General features: G+C 40.3%; 1 protein-coding gene across 3 annotated transcripts in view; it reads left to right on the top strand.

The window, feature by feature from the left end:
* SNTG1 (syntrophin gamma 1) overlaps positions 1-27,782 on the top strand; it is a 532,439-nt gene that overhangs the window by 492,811 nt on the left and 11,846 nt on the right. For all 3 annotated transcript variants that reach the window (XM_014577356.3, XM_006112171.4, XM_075920716.1), the window contains one exon: positions 14,583-14,693. In XM_014577356.3, the coding sequence (XP_014432842.2) occupies positions 14,583-14,693 (111 nt within the window). The remainder of the gene's footprint in view (positions 1-14,582; positions 14,694-27,782) is intronic.

The following is a 27,782-nucleotide window of genomic DNA, read 5'->3' as shown; positions in this document are numbered from 1 at the left end:
ACAGAAGGTGTTATTGCATCTACACTGTCCTTTGCGTCTACACTCTCATGTTGACAAAGCGGCTTGCTTTGTCGACAGAACTGGATGTAGTCTAGACGCTCTTTGTCGACAGAAGCTTTGTCGACAGTATCTGTGAACAAAACTTCTGTCGACAAAAGCCTGTAGTCTAGACATACCCTATATTCCCAGATCTCTTGTGGCAGAGGAGCTTGGGATACCCCTGGGGAAGGAAGGTCAAGTGTTTTCTTCGTGGGCTCAAGAAGAAAGGGGTTTTCTTTTGTTTCACTTGATGGTGACAGCTACCTCCCAAAGCCAGGTTATTTGTGACCCTGGAGAGTTTTTAAGGAGGAGCCTAGAGAGGCAAGCATTTTAAGTTTCTTGAAGGTCCCCACTTTCTGCACTTGGAGTGACAGAGTAGGGAACAGCCTTAACTTGTTTTTACACCTATCACCTTGATATGTAACCATAAAACGTGCACAAAATACATTGCATAGTGTGTGTTTCTGAACTTACACACACACACACACACACACACACACATACACACACAATCATATATATCTTCTTCCCCTTACCTGATCACTGGGGTTTGGGTCATCTTGCAAGCATCTGCCACCTTCATCTGTCCAAAGAAGCACTAAGGTCCATTTGCTTACCATCCTCTTTGATGCAATCCATCCATCACTTTCACAGCTTTTCCTGGGTGTCTGTTTCCTACCACTCTCTCCTACTATGTAGTCTTGACCAGGTTTATTCTCTGTATGCAGCTGAACCAGTAAAGTACTGCTTCTTGGATTTTGTCAGCCACATCAGGTGATTTGACTTCATTCATTTTGAAATCAGTTTCTTCATGTAATTTTACAAAGCAATGACATCTCATCTCAAAGACATATAGGCATGTGGAGGAGAATCCATTGTTTGAAACAAAGTGCTTAGCACAATAAGGTTGTAGAATTTTGTAGAAAAATACAGATAAAAAGACAGTCCAGGGTCACATGCCCTTGCATATTGATGGAGTCATAGAAGAGTCATTACCTATACCATATAAATGGATCTTCCTGTGGATGATCTACCAGTAGGGGAGCTGAGAGCCTTGCCGGGCCCCTGGACAAGGTAGTGGGTTGGCCAGTTCTGCACTCCAGGAATGAGTGAGGCCTTGGATGGAAGGAGCGGCAAGCCCTCAGCATACCAGGACCACAGTGTCCTCCCAACATTCAACACTTCCTGGAGCATGCCATGTGGTGCTCCAGTGTCAATTAAAAGGTCTTGGGACTCCAGCTGCTGTAGCAGCCAGGAGCCCTGGGCCTTTTTGATCACCACATCCCAGGGCAGTTACTCCCATTGCTCCCTCCATTTTAGGGCCTGTCCATCAGGATAAGTCTTTTCTATGGTCTGTTGTGCGTAAATGTACTTGAAGTGCCCCTTTACAATGTGCTGACCTGTTACGTGAGATACCTTATGGGTGTTATTACAGGATCAACCACATTTGAAATTCATGATTTTAGAGAAAAATGATGCATGCATACAAATACGATAATCGTATTCAGCAAATCATAACTTTTTCATGGACACCTTAAATGACATACTTTGTATAACTTGGTCATATTTTAATCGGATACCATCACACACAGAGCTTGACTTTTTTAGCCTAACCAAAAGAAGAGAGGGAGATGGGCTTGTTCTCTATGGGTATGTCTACACTACCCCGCTAGTTCGAACTAGCGGGGTAATGTATGCATACCGCACTTGCTAATGAAGCCCGGGATTTGAATTTCCCGGGCTTCATTAGCATAAGCGGGGAGCCGCCATTTTTAAATCCCCGCTGCTTCGAACCCCGTGTAGCGCGGCTACACGGGGCTCGAACTAGGTAGTTCGGACTAGGGTGCCTATTCCGAACTACCGGTACACCTCGTTTCACGAGGAGTACCGGTAGTTCGGAATAGGACCCTAGTCCGAACTACCTAGTTCGAGCCCCGTGTAGCCGCGCTACACGGGGTTCGAAGCAGCGGGGATTTAAAAATGGCGGCTCCCCGCTTATGCTAATGAAGCCCGGGAAATTCAAATCCCGGGCTTCATTAGCAAGTGCGGTATGCATACATTACCCCGCTAGTTCGAACTAGCGGGGTAGTGTAGACATACCCTAAAAATACATTAGAGGGATAAATACCAGGCATAGAAAGGAGTTATGTACTAATGTGAACGCAAGCACAAATTCAATGAAGATTTCTAACCATTAGAGAGTAGTGAAGGTTTGGAGAGCCTTCCAATATGAGGAGCATGTGGCTCATGTATGACTCCTAGCAGCAAATACCCCCAGTGGCTGGTGGGACACTAGATGGAGAGGGTTCTGAGTTACTATAGAGAATTTTCTGGTTGATCTTTCCCACATGCTCAGGGTCTACCTGATCACCATATTTTGGGGTCAGAAAGAACATTTCCACAGGTTAGAAATCCTGGAGGTAGGGGGGGTCACCTTCCTCTGCAGCAAGGGTCACTTGCAGATTTTAACTGGTGTAAATGGCAGAATCTCTGTAACTTGAAGTATTTAAATCATTATTTGAGGACTTTAGTAACTCAAGCAGAGATTAGGAATCTATTACAGGAGTTGGTTGATGAGGGTCTTTGTCCTTCAACAAGCAGGAGGTCATACTAAATGATCATGATAATCCCTTCTGTCCTTAAAGTCTAAGTCTGTGCCACGTCTGTACCTGCACTGCTTCCACAAGTGTCTCTGCTGTTTTCCCCCTTAACTTCCCAAACTTTGATCTTGAGTCTTTTCCTTCTTTATCCAAGGCTTTATTTGCATTCGTTATTGCAAAACGCTTGTGCTGCCATCTCACTAGGTATCACTTTGCAGGCCATAATCTGACTCCACTGAAATTTCATCAGTAGCCATATATTGATCTAGCTTCAGTGTGCACCATGGACAACTAAATGACTCTCCTTTGGAATCATGTATTGGTCGTCGTACATTGGTCGTCATGTATTGGACGGCAATACACATGTCTAGTAACACTTTCCCTGCTCGTTCAGAGTTCCCAGGCTGATATTTGCTGGTGTTCCTGTGTCTGTTATTTCCTGTTAGTCTAGGTAGAAATTTTAATTCTCTGCTTCCTTGAATCTTTGTTGAGGTGCACATACTGATATCATAAACAGAACACATTTTTTTGCTTGGACTCATTCAGCCATCAACTTGTCATTTACTGTAAAACATTTCAGTCACCATCTTTCTCAGCTGGATCTTTTTCTACCAGCCCTATGGCACTGCACTCTATTTATCTGTATGGAAGAGTTTATACTCTAAGCCCAAATTCTTCATCATATTTCCTGTAAGCACAAAACATCTCCTTACTACTCTTAAACCTTGACTGGTCAAATAGGATATATTTAGTATTGGTCTTTTTCATAATATGGGTTTTATATGGCTGTGCAGCTCACTGGTTTTCTTCTGATCACACTGGTCTCTAAAGGACAGCTTTGGTGCTGGCTACTACAAATTCTATTGGACTGAGGTTGCCAGGCTGGAAGGAGGCAAACTTCTGGCATAGGGCAAAGACACCCTCCTAGCCTACCCCCCAGAGAGGGAGCATATAGGCCAGACTCACTCCTTTTTATATCTGGTATCTATTACTGCCCCATGATAATTTGCCAAAAATATCAAACTACATGGACATAGTCACTTGTGCAAAAAAATTAATGTATTGGCTGGCATTCTTGACATACATGGCAGGGTATGGTGCCACCATGAGCTGATGTGTGCTAATCTGTGAGGAACTTGCTTTGGACAATGAGGTGTTATGTCAAGTTCAGAAGAGGGAGTTCAGGCAACATTTTTTTCAGAACGTGGTCCCCATGAGTATGGGTTGTTATTGTTTGATACTCCATATAAGTTATAGTGTGAGGACACTAGTGACAACTAGTGTGAGGAGACTAGTGACAACTAGGAATGTATTTTTTCCCTTGTACTTAAGCAGATTTTTTTGGCCTGGGGACCTGATCCATGATGCAATCTACTTTTCTGGTGGTGTGTCCTTGTGTGCTTTGCAATAGTATTGTCTATTATGTCCTTCCAGTTTAACATTTCTAGAATTCACCCATCATTTTTCATTGGTCGAATATTTGTCTTATAGATACATTATGACAGCACCAAGGAAAGTTACTATCTCTAGTTTCCATAGTATTTTGGCATGGTTGTAGGCAAACTGAGGAAAACTACATTCCTTTTTCTAATTCTAATTTTAGTAGATATGCTCTTCAGCAGTACTTAGAAAATGTTCTCAGTCATATTTCAGTCAGATTGTGTTTTGTTACTTATTGCAGTCATTTCACATTCTTTTACTACGAAGTATGAGTTCCAGAGGAGAAATTACCTTCTTCCAAGGGCACAGTTAGAACTAGTTTGAACTCCCCATCATTAATGCAACACATAATAAAAGTTGGCCTTATTTGGTCTCCAATTTTGTATATAAAAACAATTGAAGGTGTATGTCAAAGTTTTATAATGATCAGATAACTAATTTCCAGAGTGCGCCTACAAATTCTATAACACATGCTTACTATTTAGGATGCAAAATTGGGTGCTATATTATTAAATGTTAGCCTCAAGAAATCAGTTCTGCATTTTGTTTTATATACCATCAACAGACTTAGTTGTAGTTTTTAATCATATTTAGTCTCATTCTCTAATTTGAATTATTAAAAAATGCTTCTGTACAGCTTTTGATGATAAAATAAAATATAGACTTATTCTCAGTTACAGTTAAGACTCCCTTTAAACTAATGTCATGTGTCTGCTCAGAACCATAAGTGGTGCTGCTACCAACTTAAACCTAATCAGTGCTACAGACATTTGTCCTGTGGGTCCTTCCTGTCAAGGATAAAAGTAATTGGTAGTTTGGACACCTGGGATGTGCATTCATTTGGCAACACATTGCTTCTTCCTTTATGAAATTGAGAGAGATTGAAGTCCTGTGAAGTGACACTTTGTCCATATTGCTAGCAATAATCTGGAACTGACTAGGAACAAAAGGGTTCCTACTCAATTTCACACTGCTACCAATCTCACAGGAATGCCCTGCTGTAAAGAATTATGATCTGAGTCAATTTCCTTTGTCAACTAGTAGGCCTTTATAAAGTACAATGGGAAAAAAAACAGAAGAGGACATGTGGAGTGGGAAACAAAGGATCAGAGAGCGAAAAATCACTACTAATAAAATAGTCAATCTTGGCAAACTCTAATATCCTATGTACTGTTAACTGAGTACAATCTATTTTCTGAGCACTGAGTGATGAATTACAAGATCTTGGCTTTTGTTTATCTGCTGGACTTCATGGCTACTCCAACAGTGCCTAGTTCTTTGAACTAGAGTTCCAGACACCACTATTCAACTTTATGCTCTAGTCACATAATGGCTGTGTCTACACTGGCATGAATTTCCGGAAATGCTTAAAATAGAATAGTTTTCGTTATAAGTATTTCCGGAAAAAGAGCATCTACATTGGCAGGCTGCTTTTCCAGAAAAGCCCTTTTTCCGGAAAAGCATCTGTGGCCAATGTAGACGCGCTTTTCCGGAAAAGAGCCCCGATCGTCATTTTCGCAATCAGTAGACGCGCTTTTTTCCGGAAAAGACTACTGGGCTGTCTACACTGGCCCTTTTCCGGAACAGTGTTCCGGAATAAGGACTTATGCCCGAGCGAGAGCAGCGTAGCTTTTCTGGAATAGCGGCTGATTTTGTACAATAGAACGTCGTTGCTTTTCCGGAAATTCAAGGGCCAGTGTAGACAGCTCGCAGCTTATTCCGGAAAAGCGGCTGATTTTCTGGAATAAGTGGCCCAGTGTAGACACAGCCAATAAGTTTTTGTACAAAACTAATATTTTAAAATTCCTGCCCTTGAACCCAGACCAGTTTTTCTTTGGTATCTGTGCTGTTGAATAGTAATTCTGGTATTGGCAATGGAAACTTTAATAGATACTAGATTGATTCATTTTGATATCCAGAGTGCATATTAAGCCCGTACAAGTGAAAGAAATGGTAGATTTATTTTGCATGTCATAAGTTAATTTTAACATAGACAGAGTTCATTATTTTAGGAACAATGAAGACTTGTAGTATGTGGCCAAGTATGCATTTGGCATGAAAAACATACACATATTGGCCATGTTAATTATTGCTCAGAACGTATTCTTCTCTTTTGAGGAAGCAATGTATTTCTTAAAAAACAGATGACAATTATAATGAGTTTTGTTGATATGCACCCTATGGGCCATTATGGAGTCTTTTCTTACTTTTTATCCAGCAGCGTTGTATAATTAGCAGCATTTACAATTTATTATCATTTTCTACAGAAATTAATTTTTCTGACAAATGTACACTTCACTTTCTACTGCCATTGTAAAGAGCAGTAAATGCTCTGGAGTGCAAACATATCACTTTTACAGAGGAAGATATATTGCATTATATATGAGTACTTTCATGCCAAAAAAAAGTTGCAAAACCTGTACATGTATCTCTACTGCTGTGAGGATCAATACCCCTTGCAACACAGCTTTCAAGAAGCAGGAGTCCCACATGTGCTTATACATGTGGGCTACGTATAGACTGGCATGATTTTCCGCAAATGCTTTTAACGAAAAGTTTTCCGTTAAAAGCATTTGCGGAAAAGAGCGTCTAGATTGGCATGGACGCTTTTCCACAGAAGCACTTTTCGTGGAAAAGTGTCCGTGCCAATCTAGACGCGCTTTTCCACAAAAAAGCCCCGATCGCCATTTTCGCAATCTGGGCTTTTTTGCGGAAAACAAATCTGAGTTGTCTACACTGGCCCTTTTGCGCAAAAGCTTTGCGCAAAAGGACTTTTGCCCGAACAGGAGCAGCATAGTATTTCTGCAAGAAGCACTGATATTTTACATGAGATCATCAGTGTTCTTGCGGAAATTCAAGCGGCCAGTGTAGACAGATGGCAAGTTTTTCCGCCAAAGCAGGTGCTCTGGCAGAAAAACTTTCCAATCTTAGACACAGTTGTGGTGTATCTTATCCAGGACACCAAATGCCCCAGCAACAACTATCTGGGTGAAACCAGGCAATTACTATGTTCTCAAACTAACTGGAACAATAAGAGAGAAACACTCTAGAACCCATGGACAAACCTTTTTCCCCAAAAAATTACACCAAATCTGACCTCTTAGTTTTTCCCTCCAAGGAAACCTGCACAGCACTTTCAAGAGACAAATCTAGGAGCTTAAATTCATTACTCTGCTGGACACTAAAAACCATGAATTTAATGAAAACATTAGTTTCATGGTCCAGTACAACATCTTACAATATCCTGCTGCCTACTCCATTGGCCTATCATTGAAGAGGTGTTTGCCAAGTTTTTCTAAAATGGCTCAAGAGTGTGAGTACCAGTCTCAGGGCATACTGTTAAGAAGGAGGATAGAAACCAACTGTATTTCATTCACTATAATCGGCCTTAACATGGAGTGACAGTCAGTAGGGGCACTCTAACCTATCTTGCCACTCAGGTAAGCTTACAGCTTACTTTTCTGATAGATGGTCTCTTATGCAAAAAAAATCACAACTACTACGAAAACTCATGATACCATAGAATCATAGAATCATAGAATAATAGGACTAGAAGGGACCTCGAGAGGTCATCGAGTCCAGCCCCCTGCCCTCAAGGCAGGACCAAGCTCCGTCTACACCATCCCTGACAGATGTCTATCTAACCTGTTCTTAAATATCTCCAGAGAGGGAGATTCCACCACCTCCCTTGGCAATTTATTCCAATATTTGACCACCCTGACAGGAATTTTTTCCTAATGTCCAATCTAAACCTCCCCTGCTGCACTTTAAGCCCATTACTCCTTGTCCTGTCCTCAGTAACCAAGAGGAACAAATTTTCTCCTTCCTCCTTATGACACCCTTTTAGATATTTGAAAACCGCTATCATGTCCCCCCTTAATCTTCTTTTTTCCAAACTAAACAAGCCCAGTTCATGAAGCCTGGCTTCATAGGTCATGTTCTCTAAACCTTTAATCATTCTTGTCGCTCTTCTCTGTACCCTTTCCAATTTCTCCACATCTTTCTTGAAATGTGGCGCCCAGAACTGGACACAGTACTCCAGTTGAGGCCTAACTAGTGCAGAGTAGAGCGGCAGAATGACTTCACGAGTTTTGCTTATAACACACCTGTTGATACAACCTAGAATCATATTTGCTTTTTTTGCAACAGCATCACACTGTTGACTCATATTCAACTTGTGGTCCACTATGACCCCTAGATCCCTTTCTGCCATGCTCCTTCCTAGACAGTCACTTCCCATCTTGTATGTATGGAACTGATTGTTCCTTCCTAAGTGGAGCACTTTGCATTTCTCTTTATTAAACCTCATCCTGTTTCTGACCATTTCTCTAACTTGCTAAGGTCATTTTGAATTATGTCCCTATCCTCCAAAGAAGTTGCAGCCCCACCCAGTTTGGTATCATCTGCAAACTTAATAAGCGTACTCTCTATCCCAATATCTACATCATTGATGAAGATATTGAACAGTACGGGTCCCAAAACAGACCCTTGCGGAACTCCACTTGTTATCCCTTTCCAGCAGGATTTAGCACCGTTAACAACAACTCTCTGACTACGGTTATCCAGCCAATTATGCACCCACCTTATCGTGGCCCTATCTAAGTTATATTTGCCTAGTTTATCAATAAGAATATCATGTGAGACCGTATCAAATGCCTTACTAAAGTCTAGGTATATGACATCCACCACTTCTCCCTTATCCGCAAGGCTCATTATCCTATCAAAGAAAGCTATCAGATTAGTTTGGCATGACTTGTTCTTCACAAACCCATGCTGGCTATTCCCTATCACTTTATTACCTTCCAAGTGTTTGCATATGATTTCCTTAATTACCTGCTCCATTATCTTCCCTGGGACAGACGTTAAACTGACCGGTCTGTAGTTTCCTGGGTTGTTCTTATTCCCCTTTTTATAGATGGGCACAATATTTGCCCTTTTCCAGTCTTCTGGAATCTCCCCTGTCTGCCATGATTTTTCAAAAATCATAGCTAAAGGCTCAGATACTTCCTCTATCAGCTCCTTGAGTATCCTGGGATGCATTTCATCAGGACCTGGTGACTTGCTGACATCTAACTTTCCTAAGTGATTTTTAACTTGTTCTTTGTGTATCCTATCTTCTAAACTTACCCTCTCTCTGCTTGTATTCACTACGTTAGGCACACCTCCAGACGTCTTTCGGTGAAGACCGAAACAAGTCATTGAGCATCTCTGCCATTTCCAAATTTCCCGTTACTGCTTCTCCCTCCTCACTAAGCAGTGGGCCTACCCTGTCCTTGGTCTTCCTCTTGCTTTTAATGTATTTATAAAAGGTCTTCTTGTTTCCCTTTATGCCTGTAGCTAGTTTGATCTCATTTTGTGCCTTTGCCTTTCTAATCTTGCCCCTGCATTCCCGGGTTGCTTGCCTATATTTATCCTTTGTTATTTGTCCTAGTTTCCATTTTTTATATGACTCCTTTTTTATTTTGAGATCATGCAAGATCTCCTTGTTAAGCCAAGCTGGTCTTTTGCCATATATTCTATCTTTCCTACACAACGGAATTGTTTGCTTTGGGCCCTTAACAACGTCCCTTTGAAATACTTCCAACTCTCCTCAGTTGTTTTTCCCTTCAGTCTTGCTTCCCATGGGACCTTACCTACAAGTTCTCTGAGCTTATCAAAATCTGCCTTCCTGAAATCCGTTACTTCAATTGTGCTGGTCTCCCTTCTACCTTTCCTTAAGAGCATGAACTCTATTATTTCATGATCACTGTCCCCTATACTGTCTTCCACTTTCAAGTTCTCAACTAGTTCCTCCCTATTTGTTAAAACCAAATCCAGAACAGCTTCTCCTCTGGTAGCTTTTTCAACCTTCTGAAACAGAAAGTTGTCTCCAATTCAGTCCAGAAACTTATTGGATAGCCTGTGCCCCGCTGTGTTTTTTCCCCAACATATGTCTCAATAGTTGAAGTCCCCCATCACCACCAAATCTTGGGCTTTGGATAGTTTTGTTAATTATTTAAGAAAGGCCTCATCCACCTCTTCCACCTGGCTAGGTGGCTTGTAGTAGACTCCTAGCTTGATATCACCCTTGTTTTTTACCCCTTTTAGCTTAACCCAGAGACTCTCTACACAGCTATCTCCTACGTTCATCTCCAGTTCAGTCCAAGTGTGTACATTTTTAGTATACAAGGCAACCCCTCCTCCCTTTTTTCCCATCTCCATGTTTGTTAGTCTTTAAAGTTCTATCAGACTATTTGTTTTTTAAGTTTATCCTGTACAGACTAACTCAGCTACCCCCTTAAGCTTTTTAACAATATTCAAGTTATTCCCAGTCCCAGTGAATCAGCCACTTACCCTTGGATGAATGCCATCCGGTCCTGGAGATTTGTTAACATTAAGTTTTTCTATTTGTTCCAAAACCTCCTCTAATGCCACTTCAATCTAGGACACTTCATCCTATTGAGTCTTAGTCTCACACCAAAGACAACACTATCTAAAATTTTGTTAACGGGAGATACAAAAGGAGAGTTATTTACAAGGCTAACATAGGTAAAACTGCACACGAACACGAATGTTGGTGGACCAGAGAACCACTTCAGCACACAGCTCCACCATCTGGTAGTGGGGATTGTCTGGGAGGTTGGTGGCAGAGAGGCCGGTGGCCAGGAACCTGGCCACCTGGTGGAGAGCAGAACCCATCCAGGGGGACCAGCAGCTTGGAGCCCAGCCTGTGGGCCAAGAGCAGAGCCCAGGAGGTGGGGAATCTGGATGGTGGTCTGAAAGTGGAGCCCAGATAGCAGCCCTGGAGGCAGGTAGCCTGGCCGCCAGCCCTGGAGCAGAGAGCTCAGTGGCCGGGGATGGCAGTGGGGCCAGTGGCCAGGGTGGGAGTCTAGCCAACAGACTGGTGGCACCTTTGGGAGAGCCCTAACCTCCCCTGGTCTAGCAAACTCCTTTGCTCATGACCAGTCAGATCCCAAGGGTGCTGGACCAGGGAGATCCTACCTGTAGTGCATGTACATGTATTCAGTATTTTGCAGCAAAATATTTTCCTGTTGCAAAACTTCCAGAATGTTTTAATGGATCAAAATGTATTACATTTATTGAAAAACAAAAGAGAAATTATCCTTTTCTTTTTGTATTTTCTCAGTGTAACTCAGTGGTCCATCTTAAATGTATACCCCAAATTAAAAAACATAGCAAGAGACCTAAAAAAGAGTCACCGTGGCTTAATCACCATGTAAAAGAAGCAGTGAGGGACCAAAAGGTATCTTTTAAGAAGTCCAATCCTAGTGAGATAAATAGAAAGGAACATAAACACTGTCAAATCAAGTGTAAAAATGTAATAAGAAAAGCAAAAAAAGATTTTGAGGAACAGCTAGCCAAAAACTCAAAAAGAAATAAAATATTTTTTAAGTACATTAGAAGCAGGAAACCTGCTAAAAAACCTGTGGGTCCCCTAGATGATCAAGCTATAAAAGGAGCAATTAAGGATGATAAAGCCATTGCGGAGAAACTAAATGATTGCTTCAGTCTTCGTGGCTGAGGACGTTGGGGAGATTCCCGAATCTGCACCGTCCTTTGTGGGTGATGAATCTGAGGAACTGTCCCGGATTGAAGTGTGATTAGAGGAGGTTTTGGAACAAATAGAAAAACTTAATGTTAACAAATCTCCGGGACCGGATGGCATTCATCCAAGGGTTCTAAAAGAACTCAAATGGGAAATTGCTGAGCTATTATCTGTGGTTTGTAACCTATCCTTTAAATTGGCTTCCGTACCTAATGACTGGAAGGTAGCCAACGTGACACCAATATTTAAAAAGGGCTCTAGAGGAGATCCTGGCAATTACAGACCGGTAAGTCTAACTTCAGTACCGAGCAAATTAATCAAAACAATAGTGAAGAATAAAATTGTGAAGCATGTAGAAGAACATAATTTGTTGGACAAAAGTCAACATGGTTTCTGTAAAGGAAATCCTGTCTTACTAATCCATTAGAGTTCTTTGAAGGGGTTAACAAACATGCGGACAAGGGGTATCCAGTAGATATAGTACACTTAGATTTTCAGAAAGCCTTTGACAAGGTCCCTCACCAAAGGCTCTTGTGTAAATTACATGGCCATGGGATAAGAGGGAAGGGCCTTTCTTGGATTGAGAACTGGTTAAAAGACAGGAAACAAAGGGTAGGAATAAATGGTAAATTTTCAGATTGGAGAGGGGTAACAAGTGGTGTCCCCCAAGGGTCAGTCCTGGGAGCAATCCTGTTTAACTTATTCATAAATGATCTGGAGAAAGGGGTAAGCAGTGAGGTGGTTAAGTTTGCAGATGATACCAAACTGTTTAGGATAGTCAAGACAGAAGCAGACTGTTAAGGACTCCTAAGAAGATCTCACCACACTGAGTGTTTGGGCAACAAAATGGCAAATGAAATTTAATGTGGATAAGTGTAAAGTAATGCACATCGGGAAAAATAACCCCAACTATACGTATAGTATGATGGGGGCTAATTTGCCTACGACAAATCAGGAAAGAGATCTTGGAGTTATCGTGGACAGTTCTCTGAAAACTTCCACGCAGTGTGCAGCGCCGGTCAAAAAGGCAAATAGGATGCTAGGAATTATTAAGAAAGGGATAGAAAATAAGACCCAGAATATCTTACTGCCCCTGTATAAAACTACGGTACGCCCACATCTGGAATACTGTGTACAGATGTGGTCTCCTCACCTGAAAAAAGATATTTTGGTCTTGGAAAGGGTTCAGAAAAGGGCAACTAAAATGATTAGGGGTTTGGAACGGGTCCCATATGAGGAGAGAGACTGGGACTTTTCAGTTTAGAAAAGAGGAGACTGAGGGGGGATATGATAGAGGTATATAAAATCATGAGTGATGTGGAGAGGGCCGATAAAGAGAAGTTATTTATTAGTTCCCTAAATAGAAGAACTAGAGGACACAAAAATGAAATTAATGGGTAGTAGGTTTAAAACTAATAAAAGAAAGTTCTTCTTCACACAGCGTGTAGTCAATCTGTGGATCTCCTTGCCAGAGGAGGCTGTGAAGGCTAGGACTATAATAGAGTTTAAAGAGAAGCTAGATAACTTCATGGAGGTTAGGTTCATAAAATGCTATTAGCCGGGGGATAAAATGGTGTCCTTGGCCTCTGTTTGAGAGAGGCTGGAGAGGAATGGCAGGAGACAAATTGCTTGATCATTGTCTTTGGTCCACCCTCTCTGGGGCACCTGGTATTGGCCACTGTCGGCAGACAGGATACTGGGCTAGATGGACCTTTGGACTGACCCAGTACGGCCATTCTTATATTCTTATGTGTATATTTTCATGAAATTAAAAGTGAGTGGAATTATTGCCCCCCTCCCGTCCTCCAAGGATTATACAGAAATTCTGTTTAAAAAATTGGTTGATTCTGGCCATTAATACAGGTGTTTAATATTCTTGTGGGTGGTTGTTGTTGTTGTTTTCTATTTTCCTTCATGCTAAATTGTACTTCTTTAGTGGTCAAATAAATACACCCACACAGCCATGAGGAGAGCTTTCCATATTTAGACAGAACAAGAAGAAATTCTATAGAGCAATAATTTTCTTTCTTTTTCTCGTCTTGAAAGAAATATACTGTATAAAATAGATTCCCTAGTATGTATTGATAACGGTATATCCTACCTAGAAAGTACATTTTTATCCATTTATAACATTGAAAATTGGCTGTTTTTTATTTAGTTATACTCTTATTATAAAATTCATAGTATAGTAGGATACTTTGTCATACATTTTCATTTTTTAATATTTGTATCTGCTTAACACATTAATGGCTCAATCCCATAGGGGGCTGAACATTCTGGTCTCCGTACAGCAGTGACCTTTAACACCTGGTTAATATTCAGCAAGCAATTAAATCTGTTCACTCTTAACTACTCACATACTTAAACTAAAGAAAATGTTTAAGTGCTTTCATGTTCAACCGCTTTCCATAAGTAAGAGCTAACTGTACAGTGTTGTTTTTATCTTTGTTTTATTTATTTTTACTTTTGACAAATACATATTTTATTTTTTTTAGTTCATATGAACACAGACTAACATACATGACTATATACATTCTTCTGTGAAAATAAATAATTAAGTAAATGAATAAAGAATAAAATCAAGTAATTCCATTGGCATGGAATTACGATGGCATGTAAGAGATGGAGTCTTGGCTTATCCTCAAGAGAAGATGCTTTTATTTTTATTTTTTTTACATAACAAAGAATTAAGTGGCCTTTTCTTTGTTAACCAGGGTTGAATAAAGTTAAATGGGGTTTCAACGGACATTTTAAAAATTCAGTATGACTGATCTCAGTCAGACACTGCCAAAGTATAATATGTCCATATGATCAAAGGGACTCCAGGCAAAACAGCACTATATTGGGGTAATTGGTTATCATAGGCAAGTCAAAAACAATCTAGGAAGAGTATCCTATTTTTCTAATATACTTTCTATACTCATAGTCTTGACCTTTGTATGTTTTGTCTCTTTTAGGCTGTGCTTTGGAGGTACAAGTTTTCCCAGCTTAAAGGGTCTTCGGATGATGGCAAGAGCAAAATCAAATTTTTGTTCCAAAATCCAGATACAAAGCAGATTGAAGCAAAGGTAAAAACAAAACAAAACAAAACCAACCTCCCCCCCCCCCCCCCCCAAGAAATTCATTCTATTGTAAACCCAGAAATTAAAACTAGTTGACAGCAAAACATCCAGGGAATGAGAGTAGTGTGAAGATATGGCAATAAGTAGAAACATAGTAGATACTAAGCAGAGGTGTGTTAATAAGTTTACACTGCAATAGGTTAGTTAGAATTTAGTTTTTAATCTTTTATTAAAATTAAATCAGCTGTGCATACTAGTCAGCTTGCTTTGTATTGTAGAAAGAGAGACAGCCAAGAGGTATAGCTCATCATCTTGAATTAGTGTGTTTCCCACTTGGGTAGAATTTGTACTCTCAGCAAATAAAAATCACAGGCCTCCAACACAATGTCATATGGTTTTTTTCCTTACAGCAAATAATTAGGAACATTTATCCTGCTCCTAAGTAGCTACAGTGCAAAATTAACCACTCTTTTTATTTGTGTTTTATTGCTGTTCTGGTACCATAGTGTCTTTCTTTTACAACTAGTTAAAGTAATGATGCAGTGTTTCTATAGAAATTTCTAGGAATGCAAAGATGGCTCTTGTTTTTAGATAAACTAAAAATAACCACATTTGGATAAAGTTACCTAACATTTATTACAAAATGTGCATTTTGAAGGAATGCCACAGTTGGGCACTGAATATTTCTGTGTGTCTAACTTCAGATTTTAGGCCCAGATTTTTGAAAGCAACTAAATCCCATTGAAATCAGTGGTGCCCAATATCTTTATAACTGGCCCATAATGCTTATCTACCTTGGTGAGGGCCTCTCAAAAATGCTATATGAGTGCTATGTAATACAAAAGGCTAGATTCTGCCATCCTTACACATATTGATATAGCTCCTACCCTAGGCTCTGGCCTCTACATTCTCTCTGCTGCTTGCTACTTGGAGTGCTTTCTTCCATCTCAAGTAAGTCTGCCTTTTTTTTTTTTTGAGGTTCCCCCACCTAAAACAACTCACTGTTATGCTCAGGGAAAATGAATACTACTTATGACAAGTAATATAAAACCAAGTAATATAAAAACAAGACCCAATAAAGCACATCATCACAAACTCCAGCAAAAGAATTACATACATGGTATAATAAGGAAGGAGTTTACTGGGAGCAGGAAAACAGGATCTGGACAAGAAAAGGGTTAGGTTTAAATAATCAATACTAATCAGATTTGCCACCTTTCAAAACTCACAACTTTTCCTTACCCCCCAACATACCATGTGGCACCTTTCCAGGCAGAGGCACACTGAGGATAAGTCTGAGGATGAGTGTTGTGAACATTTGTCAGCTGAAATAACAACAAAAAGTCCTCTCCGGTCTCCCTGGTCTGGTTTCCTGTGAAGAGCTCAGCTGGCTTTTGGTAGCCAATGGTGGTTGCATCTCTGTCATTCTAGATGCTGGTTTCTGAAGGAAGGGCTGGAACTGCCTAACTCATGCTCAGCAGTTCAAAGACTCCCTTTGTGGGGAGAGGCAGTTAATCAGAGACTCCCTGCACTGTTTTGCCTCTCTCGGGAAGCAAAAGCTATTCAGACTGTCCTCTTCCACTGAGGTTGTGAACTACTCCAGCTCATCATTGGCTGTGCAATCTGCTTGTCCATATTATGCCATGCAGAAGCATCGCATATCTACACAACAGGGCTAAAGCTGAAATAAGCTGCACAATTTCATCTATGTCAATTGTGTAGCTTAAGTCGAAATAGCTTGTTTTGGCTTTTGGTACTGTCTACACAGCAGAAAGTCCGAGGTAGAGCACTCTTCCTCCGACTTCCCTTACTTCTCGTACAATGAGGGTTACAGGAGTTGGAGTAAGAAGTCCTCCAGCTTTCCATTATTTTGACATTCTGTTGAAATAACTGCTTGTAGTGTAGATGTGGACTATGTTATTTTGAAATCAGTTATTCCGAAATAACACTGCTGTGTAGATGTGCTCTAAGAATTCTTGGATATTAGAGAGTTCTGGTCATAGTTGGTGGAACTAGGGATATGTGTGTGAAGGGGAGGTGTTGCTGAAGCGCCCCCTGGCTTGAAGTGATTTCCTTGATATATAGGGTTCAACAGCTCTCAGCACCCCCACTATAAAAAAATAATGTTCCAGTGCCCTGGTGTTAGTAGCTGTTTTGGGGTTGGCCATAGGGTAGGTTGCCTAGAGGTTCAGTTCAGAGTTCCAGGAAATGTCAAGGGGAATTTATCCTGAATAGTGTCTTTCTCTGCAATAAGTCCCATTGAAATCAATGAGACTTTTCACCACATAAGAAGTTACTCATTTGAATGAGGGTGACAGAATCCAGCCCAAATTTATTAGCATCATTATTAAATGTTATTAAATTTCCTTATTGCTTTCTAATGTTTTCAGTTTATCATGGCTGCACATTTTCAATACAGCAAAATGGAAGAAAATGTCTTCTAGTTTTATTGCATTTATTTTTTTCCTAATGATCAAAGCATAACACTGATCATAGGATGACGTTTATATTAAATAATCTCATAGTATTTCAGCACTGACAGGTACTAAGGCATTTGTATGGCATAAAGCGAACAATTTCGGCTTGTTCATGTTTGAACTGTGGCACTTACTTGAAGAAATGTTGGTCATCTGAGAGAATCAGTCTCCAGCATGATTCAGAATGTTTGTAAAGTGATAAGACTGTAAGCTAAACTTAGTTTAATAATTTTGAGCCAGATTCTTCCACTCATGTTATAATGTAACTTATTCTGGCAGTACTCCCATCAAAATCAGCAGGAGCAAAGTGGTACAATCTGGCCTCATTAGAGCTACAGAGCATATTTTACTAGTGTAAGATTCAGGAAATGTTGACTAAATTTTTAGAAATGTTTATAATCCTGAATTTCATGTGCAGGCTTCATTAGAGTCAGTGTATGAGAATTCTTCACAGCATATGTTAACAATTGTGCTGAATATGCCTATCATCACTGAGGGTGCGTCTACACTGCAGGACTTAACTTGAAATAAGCTACCCAAATTGAGCTACATAAATTGCGTATCTTATTTCAAAATAGACTCATAGACTTTAAGGTCAGAAGGGACCATTATGATCATCTAGTCTGACCCCCTGCACAGTGCAGGCCACAAAATCTCACCCATCCCTCCTAGAATAATCCTCTCACCTATATCTCAGATATTGAAGCCTTCAAATATTTTGAAGACCCCAAGATGCAGAGAATCCTCCAGCTGTGATCTGTACCCCATGCTACAGAGGAAGGCGAAAAACCTCCAGGGCCTCTGCCAATCTACCCTGGAGGAAAATTCCTTCCCGACCCCAAATATGGCGATCAGCTAAACCCTGAGCATGTGGTCAAGATTCATCAGCCAGACACCAAGAAAGTTCTCTATAGTAACTCCTCTCATCCCTCCATTGACCTAATAGCTTACTTCGAAATAGGGAGTGTCTACACAGCACTTCTTTTGAAATAGAGCACTCTTCCTCTGACTTCCCTTACTCCTTGTACAATGAGGGTTACAGGAGTTGGAGTAAGAAGTCCTCCAGCTTGACTAAGTTATTTTGGAGTAACACTAGTTATTTCGAAATAATGTTGCAGTGTAGACATACCCTAATTACTAACGGCTACATGGCATAGCCCTGCATTGTGGATGTTTCAGATCCACATCACCCAGGAGAATCATAGAGAGGCATTATGGTCAAAGGGACACAATGCTTCCTGGACCTGCCTGGCTGCACTGTAGATGGAATAATTTGCCTCTTAAGGTGCAGCTTATTTCCTGCTGTGTGTACTGACCAGGTGGTGAGAGGGCAAGCCCACAACCTAGGAGTCTTTCAAACAATTTTTGTTTCACCCCACTCTGGCCTTCCCCAGCAGATGTGAAAAAGCAGCACTAGGTATCTACCCCACACCTTTGTACAGTCAGGCTGTGTCTATACTGCACGCTTCTTGTGCAAGAATTGTTTTGTGGAAGAGTTCTTCCACGAGAGCGCATCCACACTGCCATATGCTTTTGCACAAGTGATGTGCTTTTGCGCAAGAGCATGCATGGTAGTGTGGACGCTCTCTTGCACAAGAAATCTCTGATGGCCATTTTAACCATAAGGGCTTCTTGCTCAAGAAATTCATGTTGCCTGTCTACACTGCCCTCTTGTGGAAGAGCTCTTGCTCAAGAGGGCTTATTCTTTGGAGAAGAATAACTCTTCCAGAAGTAGCCTTGTTTTCTAACGCTATACTGTAAATTTACTTGCACAAGAAAGCGCATGCAGTGTAGACAGCTAGCAAGTTTTTGCGCAAGAATGGCCGTTCTTGCACAAGAAGCATGCAGTGTAGACACAGCCTCAGTGTATCTGAGACATTCTCTCCAGGAAAGCAGATGAAAAGAGAGACAGCCTGCTATGGCATACTTATGCATAGTTCTTAACTTGATTTCTCTCTCTCTCTCAGGCCAGCTCCATCTGTGAGTCTTGGCTAATATCACCCTGATTCCTTTTCACCTCCATGCCCTGGAAATTAATATAGCCTAGTTGCAAACCTATGTGAAAGTGCTTGATACTCAGTGTGCAATCCCTCACTACAGCAAGACCAAGATTCAATTCACCTGAATGTGCGTTCAAACTTGCTTCACTCCATTGTAAGCATGGTTCCTGTGCTAACCTCATAGTTCCATGAGCTGTGGTGTATTGAATGTGTGTGATAGCATCCTCTTAGAGTGCGTCTACACTTAACTCGAAATAAGCTATGCAAATTGAGCTATGTCAATTGTGTATCATTTCAAAATAGCTTATTTTGAAATAGGGAGCATCTACATGGCACTTATTTTGAAATAGAGCACTCTTCCTCCGACTTCCCTTATTCCTTGTACAATGAGGGTTGCAGGAGTTAGAGTAAGAAGTCCTCCAGCTTGACAGTATTTTGACACTATTTCAAAATAAATGCCTGCTGTGTAGACGCCGACTAAGTTATTTCGGAATAGCACTAGTTATTTTGAAATAGCATTGCAGTGTAGACGTACCCTTTGAAACCAGAATCCCCTACACTGGAAGCATGTATTGAGTCTACAGAGGGGAGAATTTCAGAGTGATTAGCTACTTGATATTGATATAACACATGAATGAATTTGTTAATATTTTATACATACTCCCAGAACTGTGGGTGGGCACATTTTAAGCAAATCTAAATCACCATGCACTTTACATTTTCACACTGCTGCATTGTCCAGCAATTCTCCTACATTTTGGTGTGCTATGTAACATTATCACTGTTAATGTTAGAAAAACCTAAGAAAAGAACTGGATGCCAGAAAATGTAGAACAGTCTCCATTCATCAGCCTTTTATTCTTAAACTGGATCATCCCCCGTGTTTATATTCCTGTGTGGTTAATGGAAAGCCCTTCAGTGATACGGATACCTAATAGTCTTAGAATGCTGCTAGACTGTGTTTTTATAGTGTATTTCATGCCTGACTTAACAAAATGCAAAATGACATGCTTTGAGGTGCACATCAGCATGTGTGATAGATTTAGGTGCAGCTTTAGCAGGTGCATTTCTTTTCACCTGGAAAATCATTTAACATACATTTTAACATTTACATTACTCTGCACAAATATAAATACAGCTTACTTTTATTTAGTGTTTCTGTACTATATCTTTTTTCTGGGACAGTTTGTTAGTAGCTCTGTTTCTTGATTGTCTTTACCAATTTTATTCTGAATAATCAATCCATTAGTAGGTCACATTCTGGAGGGTTTGTGGAGTCATGCCTAGAAGATGCCACCTGCTCTTGATAGGCTGTAAGGCAAGACGTAAGTGTTTCCTGAGGAGAAAAACACTCAAGGGCAACATTAATCACTGATACCCTCCAGAGGCTCCAATTACTAGTGGCTATTTATCAGCTGTCACTCAGACTGCACAGATCCAAGCAGCCAAAAAGGATTTTCCCGAATAAGAGCTACAAAATAGAGCTGTCAGCTTGGGAAATTATGTAGCGCAGGATTCTCTTTATTTTCGCCATTTCCTGAATATCAGGAGATGAAACAAGGAAGAGGAACCAGGGAAGAGCTTGCTCCTCTCTCCAGATTTGCGTGTGTACATGCAGAAGTGGCTCCTAGGTGTCTGTGTTCTCCATTGAAGCAGCTTCCTAGCTATTGTTGCAGTTACAGGGCTGCATAAACCTGCAAAGGCACTGCATTTCTGTATTTAATTCAGTTGTCTACACAAAGAGTGAACTAGTACAAAAACAGACTATTTAAAATCATATAAGAGACTCTCTTTTATTAGATAAACTTAAAAAACAACAAATTGTCTGGTAGCACTTTATAGACAAACAAAACATGTAGATGGTATCATGAACTTTCGTGGGCACAGCCCACTTCTTCAGATGTCCGGTCATCTGGGCTGTGCCCATGGAAGCTCCTGATACCATCTACATGTTTTGTTAGTCTGGTAGCACTTTAAAGACTATTTGTTGTTTTTTATGTTTATCCTGTACAGATTAACTTAGCTACCCCCTGAAGATTCTTTTATTAGAGTTAGGCCCAAAAACACAGAACCGTTTACCATCCAAACTGAGACAGTGACTTTAGGAGAGTCTTTCCTCACCACTCATAATACCCATTTCAGGTTAGTAAGGAACCTAACATAATTAAACAATAAACAAGCAAATTAGAATACATTTTGGCCATTTGAGATCCAGAGGTTTTCTTTTCACTATCCTGAGTAAAGAATATCTACCTTACAGCTGTGAAACGTACTGTATAATATTAGTACAAAATCTCATATCTTTCAACATTCAGATGGGGAATATATTAATTGAAATGCCTGCCATATTGGTGGGGAGGATAACAAAAATCTGTATATTATAGGTTGTTTTGTTTTGTTATGTGTATTGCATCGTTTGCCTTTGTTGTCAAGCCTAGATTTTTACAAGTATACTTGTGAGTATAGTTATCAGAGGAGATGGTCTATAGTTAATACCACTTCTTCTGCATAGTTTGTAAAGCAGAGTTTGAGCAATATAACCTGTAGGAAATTTTGTTTTATCTTTGTTTTGTTCTTTAACACCAATATTATAAATGTGCAAGTAAGATCCCTTCAATGACCCAAATTACTAATGGTGTATGTGGTGGAGAAAGTTGCATCCAAACTTACCAGTGATGCGTTTGGCCCTATTTTTCAACATCCCAGTTATAAAACTCTGACAGGGAAAAGGCCACTAGCTAGCCATACCCTGACAGTTTAATGCAGAAGCCAATGATTTCTATGAGAGGGGGCAGTGGAAACATAAAAGGCTGCCTGAGATGGTAGTAAGGAGGGGCCCAGTTGGAGCTATAGTTCTGTATGTTGAGACTGTTGGTTGCAATGCTCTCTTTGTTTTGCTACTGTTATTTTTGTTTGGACTCCTTAAAAGTCCTTATAAAAATGGCCCAAAAAAGAAGGGACTGTGATAATCAGGGTCCAGATAGCTTGGAGGAGGATAGAGAGCCAGGACACCAAACAATAAGCAATTAAAGAATAAGTAACTGAGGGTACGTCTACACTTGCTCCCTATCGTGAGATAGGGATGCATATGTAGGCGACCGAAATCGCTAATGAAGCGGGGATTTAAATATCCCGTGCTTCATTAACATAATCTCGCCCGTGCCCAATTCCCCTCACCAGCTGATTCGAACCAGGAAGTGCACTCCGGGACACATTAGTTCGAATCTAACCCCTCGGTTTGAACTAACGTTACTCCTCATTTTTTTTTTTGAAGAGTAATGTTAGTTTGAACCAACAGGTTTGATTCAAACTAACGCATCCCGAAGCGTACTTCCTGGTTCGAATCAGCTGGCGAGCGGAATAGGACGTGGGTGAGATTATGCTAATGAAGCGCAGGATATTTAAATCCCCGCTTCATTAGCAATTTCGGTCGCCTACATTTGCATCCCTAGTTTGAACTAGGAAGCAAGTATAGACAAACCCTGATTGCATACACTATTGCTGTGTTATAAGTGTGTGTCAAATAAGGTATTTTATGAAAGTTGGTGACACACTGGTGATTCACATCATAGTGAAATGTTATATAGTTATATAGTAACACTATATGAGGAATTTGGATATCCACTGATATTATGCTTCAAAGTCAATGACCCAAGAGAGTAACTGGATTTCTACTAGATAGGAGTGAAAGCAACTATCTACCTCTCTCCAGTGTAAATTTAGCATTATGGAGTCAAAACAATGGAAGTCCCATTGATGAACAAATCCACAGGATGGTGGGAAGTCAACAGGAAGGAAAGGGTGGCAGGAGGTCATCCTAACTCTGGAGACAAAACAAGGAGTATTAATGGGCAGCACAACTGCTTAGATAGTAAGGGAGGGGATACCCACTCTACTAATCCTGGGAACAGAATGTAGTAAAATCTCATTCCATGAGAGAGTCATTGATAGAAAGATAAGGGAGCTCTCATTTCAGTTATAAAAACTACAAATCATAATTGCAATGGTGTCACCCTCTGTGGCAGGGCAGGGGAGACTCCATGCTTCACTCATGTCCTCCCTATGGCAGACATTTTGGTGATACACTTTTGTCAGAAACGTGTCAACCTGGGTATCATTCAGAAGTCTTTTCTTCATGAACACAATGGTACCAAACTTGGAGCAATTGTATGAAATTTGTTTTAAGAAACAAGCAATTGTTTGTTTAAAAATAAAAACGTAAATACTTTAACATAGGGATGCATAGGCTTACATAAAAAAGACATTGCTCTTTGGTAATCCTAGGGAAACTAGTGTGGAGATATAGGACTGAAAACATCATCAGTGTTATCTCCATCTACAGCACCACTGCTAGACTCATCATCAGAGTGATGCTCATACATGTCTGTTTTTCATGACTGGAGCCCATAATTTGATGGAGCCATGGATTTTGAAGGCTTCATACAAGTCATGACCCAAAATATCTCTTTTTGATTGACATCTTTAGCTTTCTCATATCTAGAAAATGTTTGATTGGCATTTAGCTATCTCATATCTAGATGATTGCTTTTTGTTGCAGTATCAATGAGCTTTGGTCCATCGGATACAAATGGACTGCCAGTGAATATACACTCATCTGTAGCTTTTCAATTGCCCAACTTTGGGATTGCATAGCACCTAATGAGACTGGTGCCTTTTTACTTCTAGCAGAATCATCTCAGCCACACATACTGTTTCATTCAAATTCATTGGGGTTCTGGGCTTATCAGGCAAAATTGAGAAAGAGTATTTGGATATTGTGTTGTGCCCACCAATTCTCCAGCAATTTTTACTGTTCTGTTTTCATGTTTAGGTTTTGTCAAAACCAAATGCACAGAACAGAGCTAGTAACTTATTAACAACCCAATATCCTTTCTGAAATTCCTCTAATAATTTGTTTCTGCAGACTTTTCTACACCTCTTATGTCAGTGAAGTACCAGGCAATCACTGCAAAATCAAATCAAAAGCACAACAGTATTTCTTAAAATCTTACAGTGCTGCGTGGTTAAAATTCCAAAGAGCAGTTCTGACAAATCTCCTGAAATGATGGGATGTGCTATTCCCTGAGTGTCCACATCATTAGCCAATACCTCTTTTCTCTCTTCAGTGGAAGCTGTACTCAGTGACTTTTTTACACCTGGTGTACACCCCACTTTTGCACAATAACCAGCTGAGCTCAAGTTAGTGAATGTAGAAAGATCCACTGCCGTCTATTTCACTGTTGCTTCATTGAAAACTGGCTTTCCTGTTTTTACAATTTTTGACCTGTGTGGGAAAGCGAGTCAGAAGTCAGGAAGCTTCTTCATGGAACAGTTCTTTGCTGGTCCAGACAGCACTTGAGGTTGGGACTGGTCTCCTTTAGTATGCTCCCGATAGCCGACCATAACAGTAGCATGTAGGGTACTTTTTGCCATCTTCTGTGTCTTCTAAGATATCTTGACAAGGTCTGGGGGAAGGTATAATGCGTCATACAGTGCCACGTAGTGAAGAACCTTGTTTGCTCTTTCTGTCTCCAGGCACAGGTCTTTGTTATAGTCAATGCAAAAATCAATATTGTGCATCAGCTGCATGAGGAATTTGTTATGGGTTTTGGAATGAATTGCTAAACTAACAGCCACTTACAGAGATAGATGATACATGCAGTGCATATTTGTCATATATGTGTTGGAAACCTGCTTTTCACTCAGATACTCTTACATGAGGCTTTGTGATTAAATGGCATCCTTCTCTTCCCTATGCTTACTGTATTTATTGCTTGTGTTGAAGTCACTGCAGCCACGGACACACCACTTAAAGAAGTTCAGGTCCTTGTTAGGTCTGTCATCAGCTATGGAACTCTGAAAGGTTCCACATACTGCAGGACAAAATGCTTTCCCACACAAAATTAACACCTTCAAGCAGAGTCCTCATATTACTGTTGCTATTAGCACTTTCTTCTGCCTTTCATGGTATCATATGTGATGCAGTTTTTATGTGGTGATTCATTTCTGCAAATAATAACTAATAACGATGTCTCTATCCCATAGTTCACCATCTGTTTTTAAAGTCTTTCTGTCAGGACTAGGGCAAAAGCAGTCATGCCTAATAGTTAGTCGGGTGCCTGGAACCAAAGTTAGGGTTAGGGCTGGGTCAGAGTCAGGTGCCAAGCTGAAGGTCAGAGGCAGAGTCTGGTACCAAGTCAGGAGTCAAAGCCTGAATCAGCATCAGCGGTACAGCATAGGAGCAGGAGCTTGGAGTAAGTCAGGAAAGCAGGAAGAGATGGGGGACCAGAATAAGGACAGGAATCAGGGCAGGGCTCAGGAGTCTGAAGGGTAGGCAGGGTCTGAAGTAAAAGACAGACAGGGAATAATCTAGCTGCTTAGGCAAACTCCTGTGCCTCCTTCTGGTTTAAGTAGAGCATCCCAGCCAATTGATAGAGCTGCACTTTTCCCCCAGTCAGGAGCTTTGTGGCTTGGGGTCCTTTTCAAGCTAAAGTTTCACCGGCTCCCTTCTACACTAGTTCAGGTGAACTGTTGTGCTTAGAGCCCTACTTGCAAGCTTATTGGGTTGGGTTTGAGGCCCATGATTCGTCACATTTTGTTCCTATTCAATTCCATGCAAAGCACCTATTTCTCTGTACAACATCAGCTACCGCCACCATTTTCTCATACGTTAGAGCTTTGGTGAGACAATTTATCAACTCCAGCTGAGTCACACAGTTTGCAGTAATCAAATTGCTATTTGTTTTTGTTCTTTATCTTTTCATACAATACATTGCACACGTTCTTGGTATAGCACTTGGTGTGATACGCACTCGCCTCTGTGTGGGCATCTTTTGGGTCATTGGACACACTTTACTTTCCATGCAATGTTCTCATAAAGAGTGTCTGCTTCCTACAGTTTCTCACCTGCTCTGAAACTGCTTAATAGATGCCTTTGGACTGCTCATTTCCAGCAGAAGAAGCAGATGTTCTTCTCAAAACATATGCCATGTGACCTAGTGTAAAATGAACTTCACAATCAGTTGGCACTTGTGCTGGAATTTTCAACTTCCTTCTGGTGCTTAATGTGCTTCCTCTCTAACCTTGACAAATGAATTTATGGGTTCGCTTTTTATAGTTTGTAAGGTGTCATTAGCATTATATTTAACCAGATCCTTCCCAGTGATATTCTCAAAAGGTGACTACTAGTCAGCACTGTTTATTTCCCCAATGACACCTCAAACATGATCTAGCCCAAATGTAAAAAAACATTTATGTAACTATGTGCTTACTGATACCTATATACTTACGGATTGCAGATAGATTCCTGTAATTTCCTGCTTGATACCGAAATGTTAACAAGTGCCTCATTACAACACATTTGGCATAATAAACAAAGCTGACAATCAGTAACACTGAACCACATAGATTTTGCCAATGAAAAAAAATGGGGCTCAGGAGAGAAGAGAGATAAATTGTAATGAGACATTCCTTCATATGTCAGCATCCAGCAATCAATTACTGTATTCTACCTGCATCCAACTTCTGTGTCCTCCAGATTAAAAATTCTCACAGAATGATATCCTTGGCCTTGAATTTTTCTGTGATTTTTCAGACCAATCTCTGTGTTTGTAATAACCAGTTCTAAATAGGTGGTCTGACCCAATCCCTTTTAGTCCAGTGATTAGGGCACTCTGCTGGGATGTGGAAGACCCATATTTGAATTCCTAAGCTGGAGCAGGGATCTGAATCCATCTGTTTCTCCTCCCCCGTACGTCCCTTAACCATCTGAGTCTATATTCTCATTGTCTCCTGTTGAATATATTTCATTTTGTATAAAACAATTGAATAATCATTGGGCCAGAAAGAGGGAGACACACACTATGGGTGGTAAAAGTACTGCCTTGGGACATCGAAGACCCATGTTCAAGACACTGCTCCAATGTTTACTAAAGAATTTTATACCAAGTGGAACAGTTCCAATGGGAAGAAATAGAGAATCATTTGAAGTGTTCTTTAGGTATATTGAGGTAAAAATATAGCCTAAAATAAAATAGGTGAAATGAGTAGCTGCTGTTCAAGTGTGAATATTTTGCTTGTATGTACTATCTTGGATATTTTGTGGTACACTCACCATTTTTTCGCATCCTATCTCTGCTTCTATTTCCTCTACTGCAACCATCATCTTTGTTGTCCAAATTATAATTTTCACTGAATGATACCCTTAGCCTTGAGTTTTTCTGTGATTTATTTAGAGCACTCCCTGGGTTTTAAATAACCAGTTCTAAATAAATTTCAATTGTTGTGCACATGGAGTATGTACAGATTGATATCTCAATTCTGATGGCTAGATTCCAAGTTCAAAGAATTAACATATCTGTATAATTAATATGACCAGCACTGTTAACCATGTTAATCTCATGGCTTCTGTGTGGACATATTTTCAAATCTGTTGTGAATCAGTCTCTTTATACAATGCCAGTTTTTATAGAGAGAAACCGAAACCAGATTTTTGAAAACAGATCAATCTACCCAAGACCTTTTTTATATGTAACTGAAAGATGTTTATTGACCATGTCTTTCATTTTAAAAAAATAAAAGTTTCTTGAGTCCATATAAATATCCATATATATAGGTGA

This window comes from Pelodiscus sinensis, chromosome 2 (genome assembly GCF_049634645.1).
Source record: "Pelodiscus sinensis isolate JC-2024 chromosome 2, ASM4963464v1, whole genome shotgun sequence".
NCBI classification, from domain to species: domain Eukaryota; kingdom Metazoa; phylum Chordata; order Testudines; family Trionychidae; genus Pelodiscus; species Pelodiscus sinensis.
Note: the sequence above shows the minus strand (reverse complement) of the source record. Positions and strands in the feature narration are given on the sequence as shown.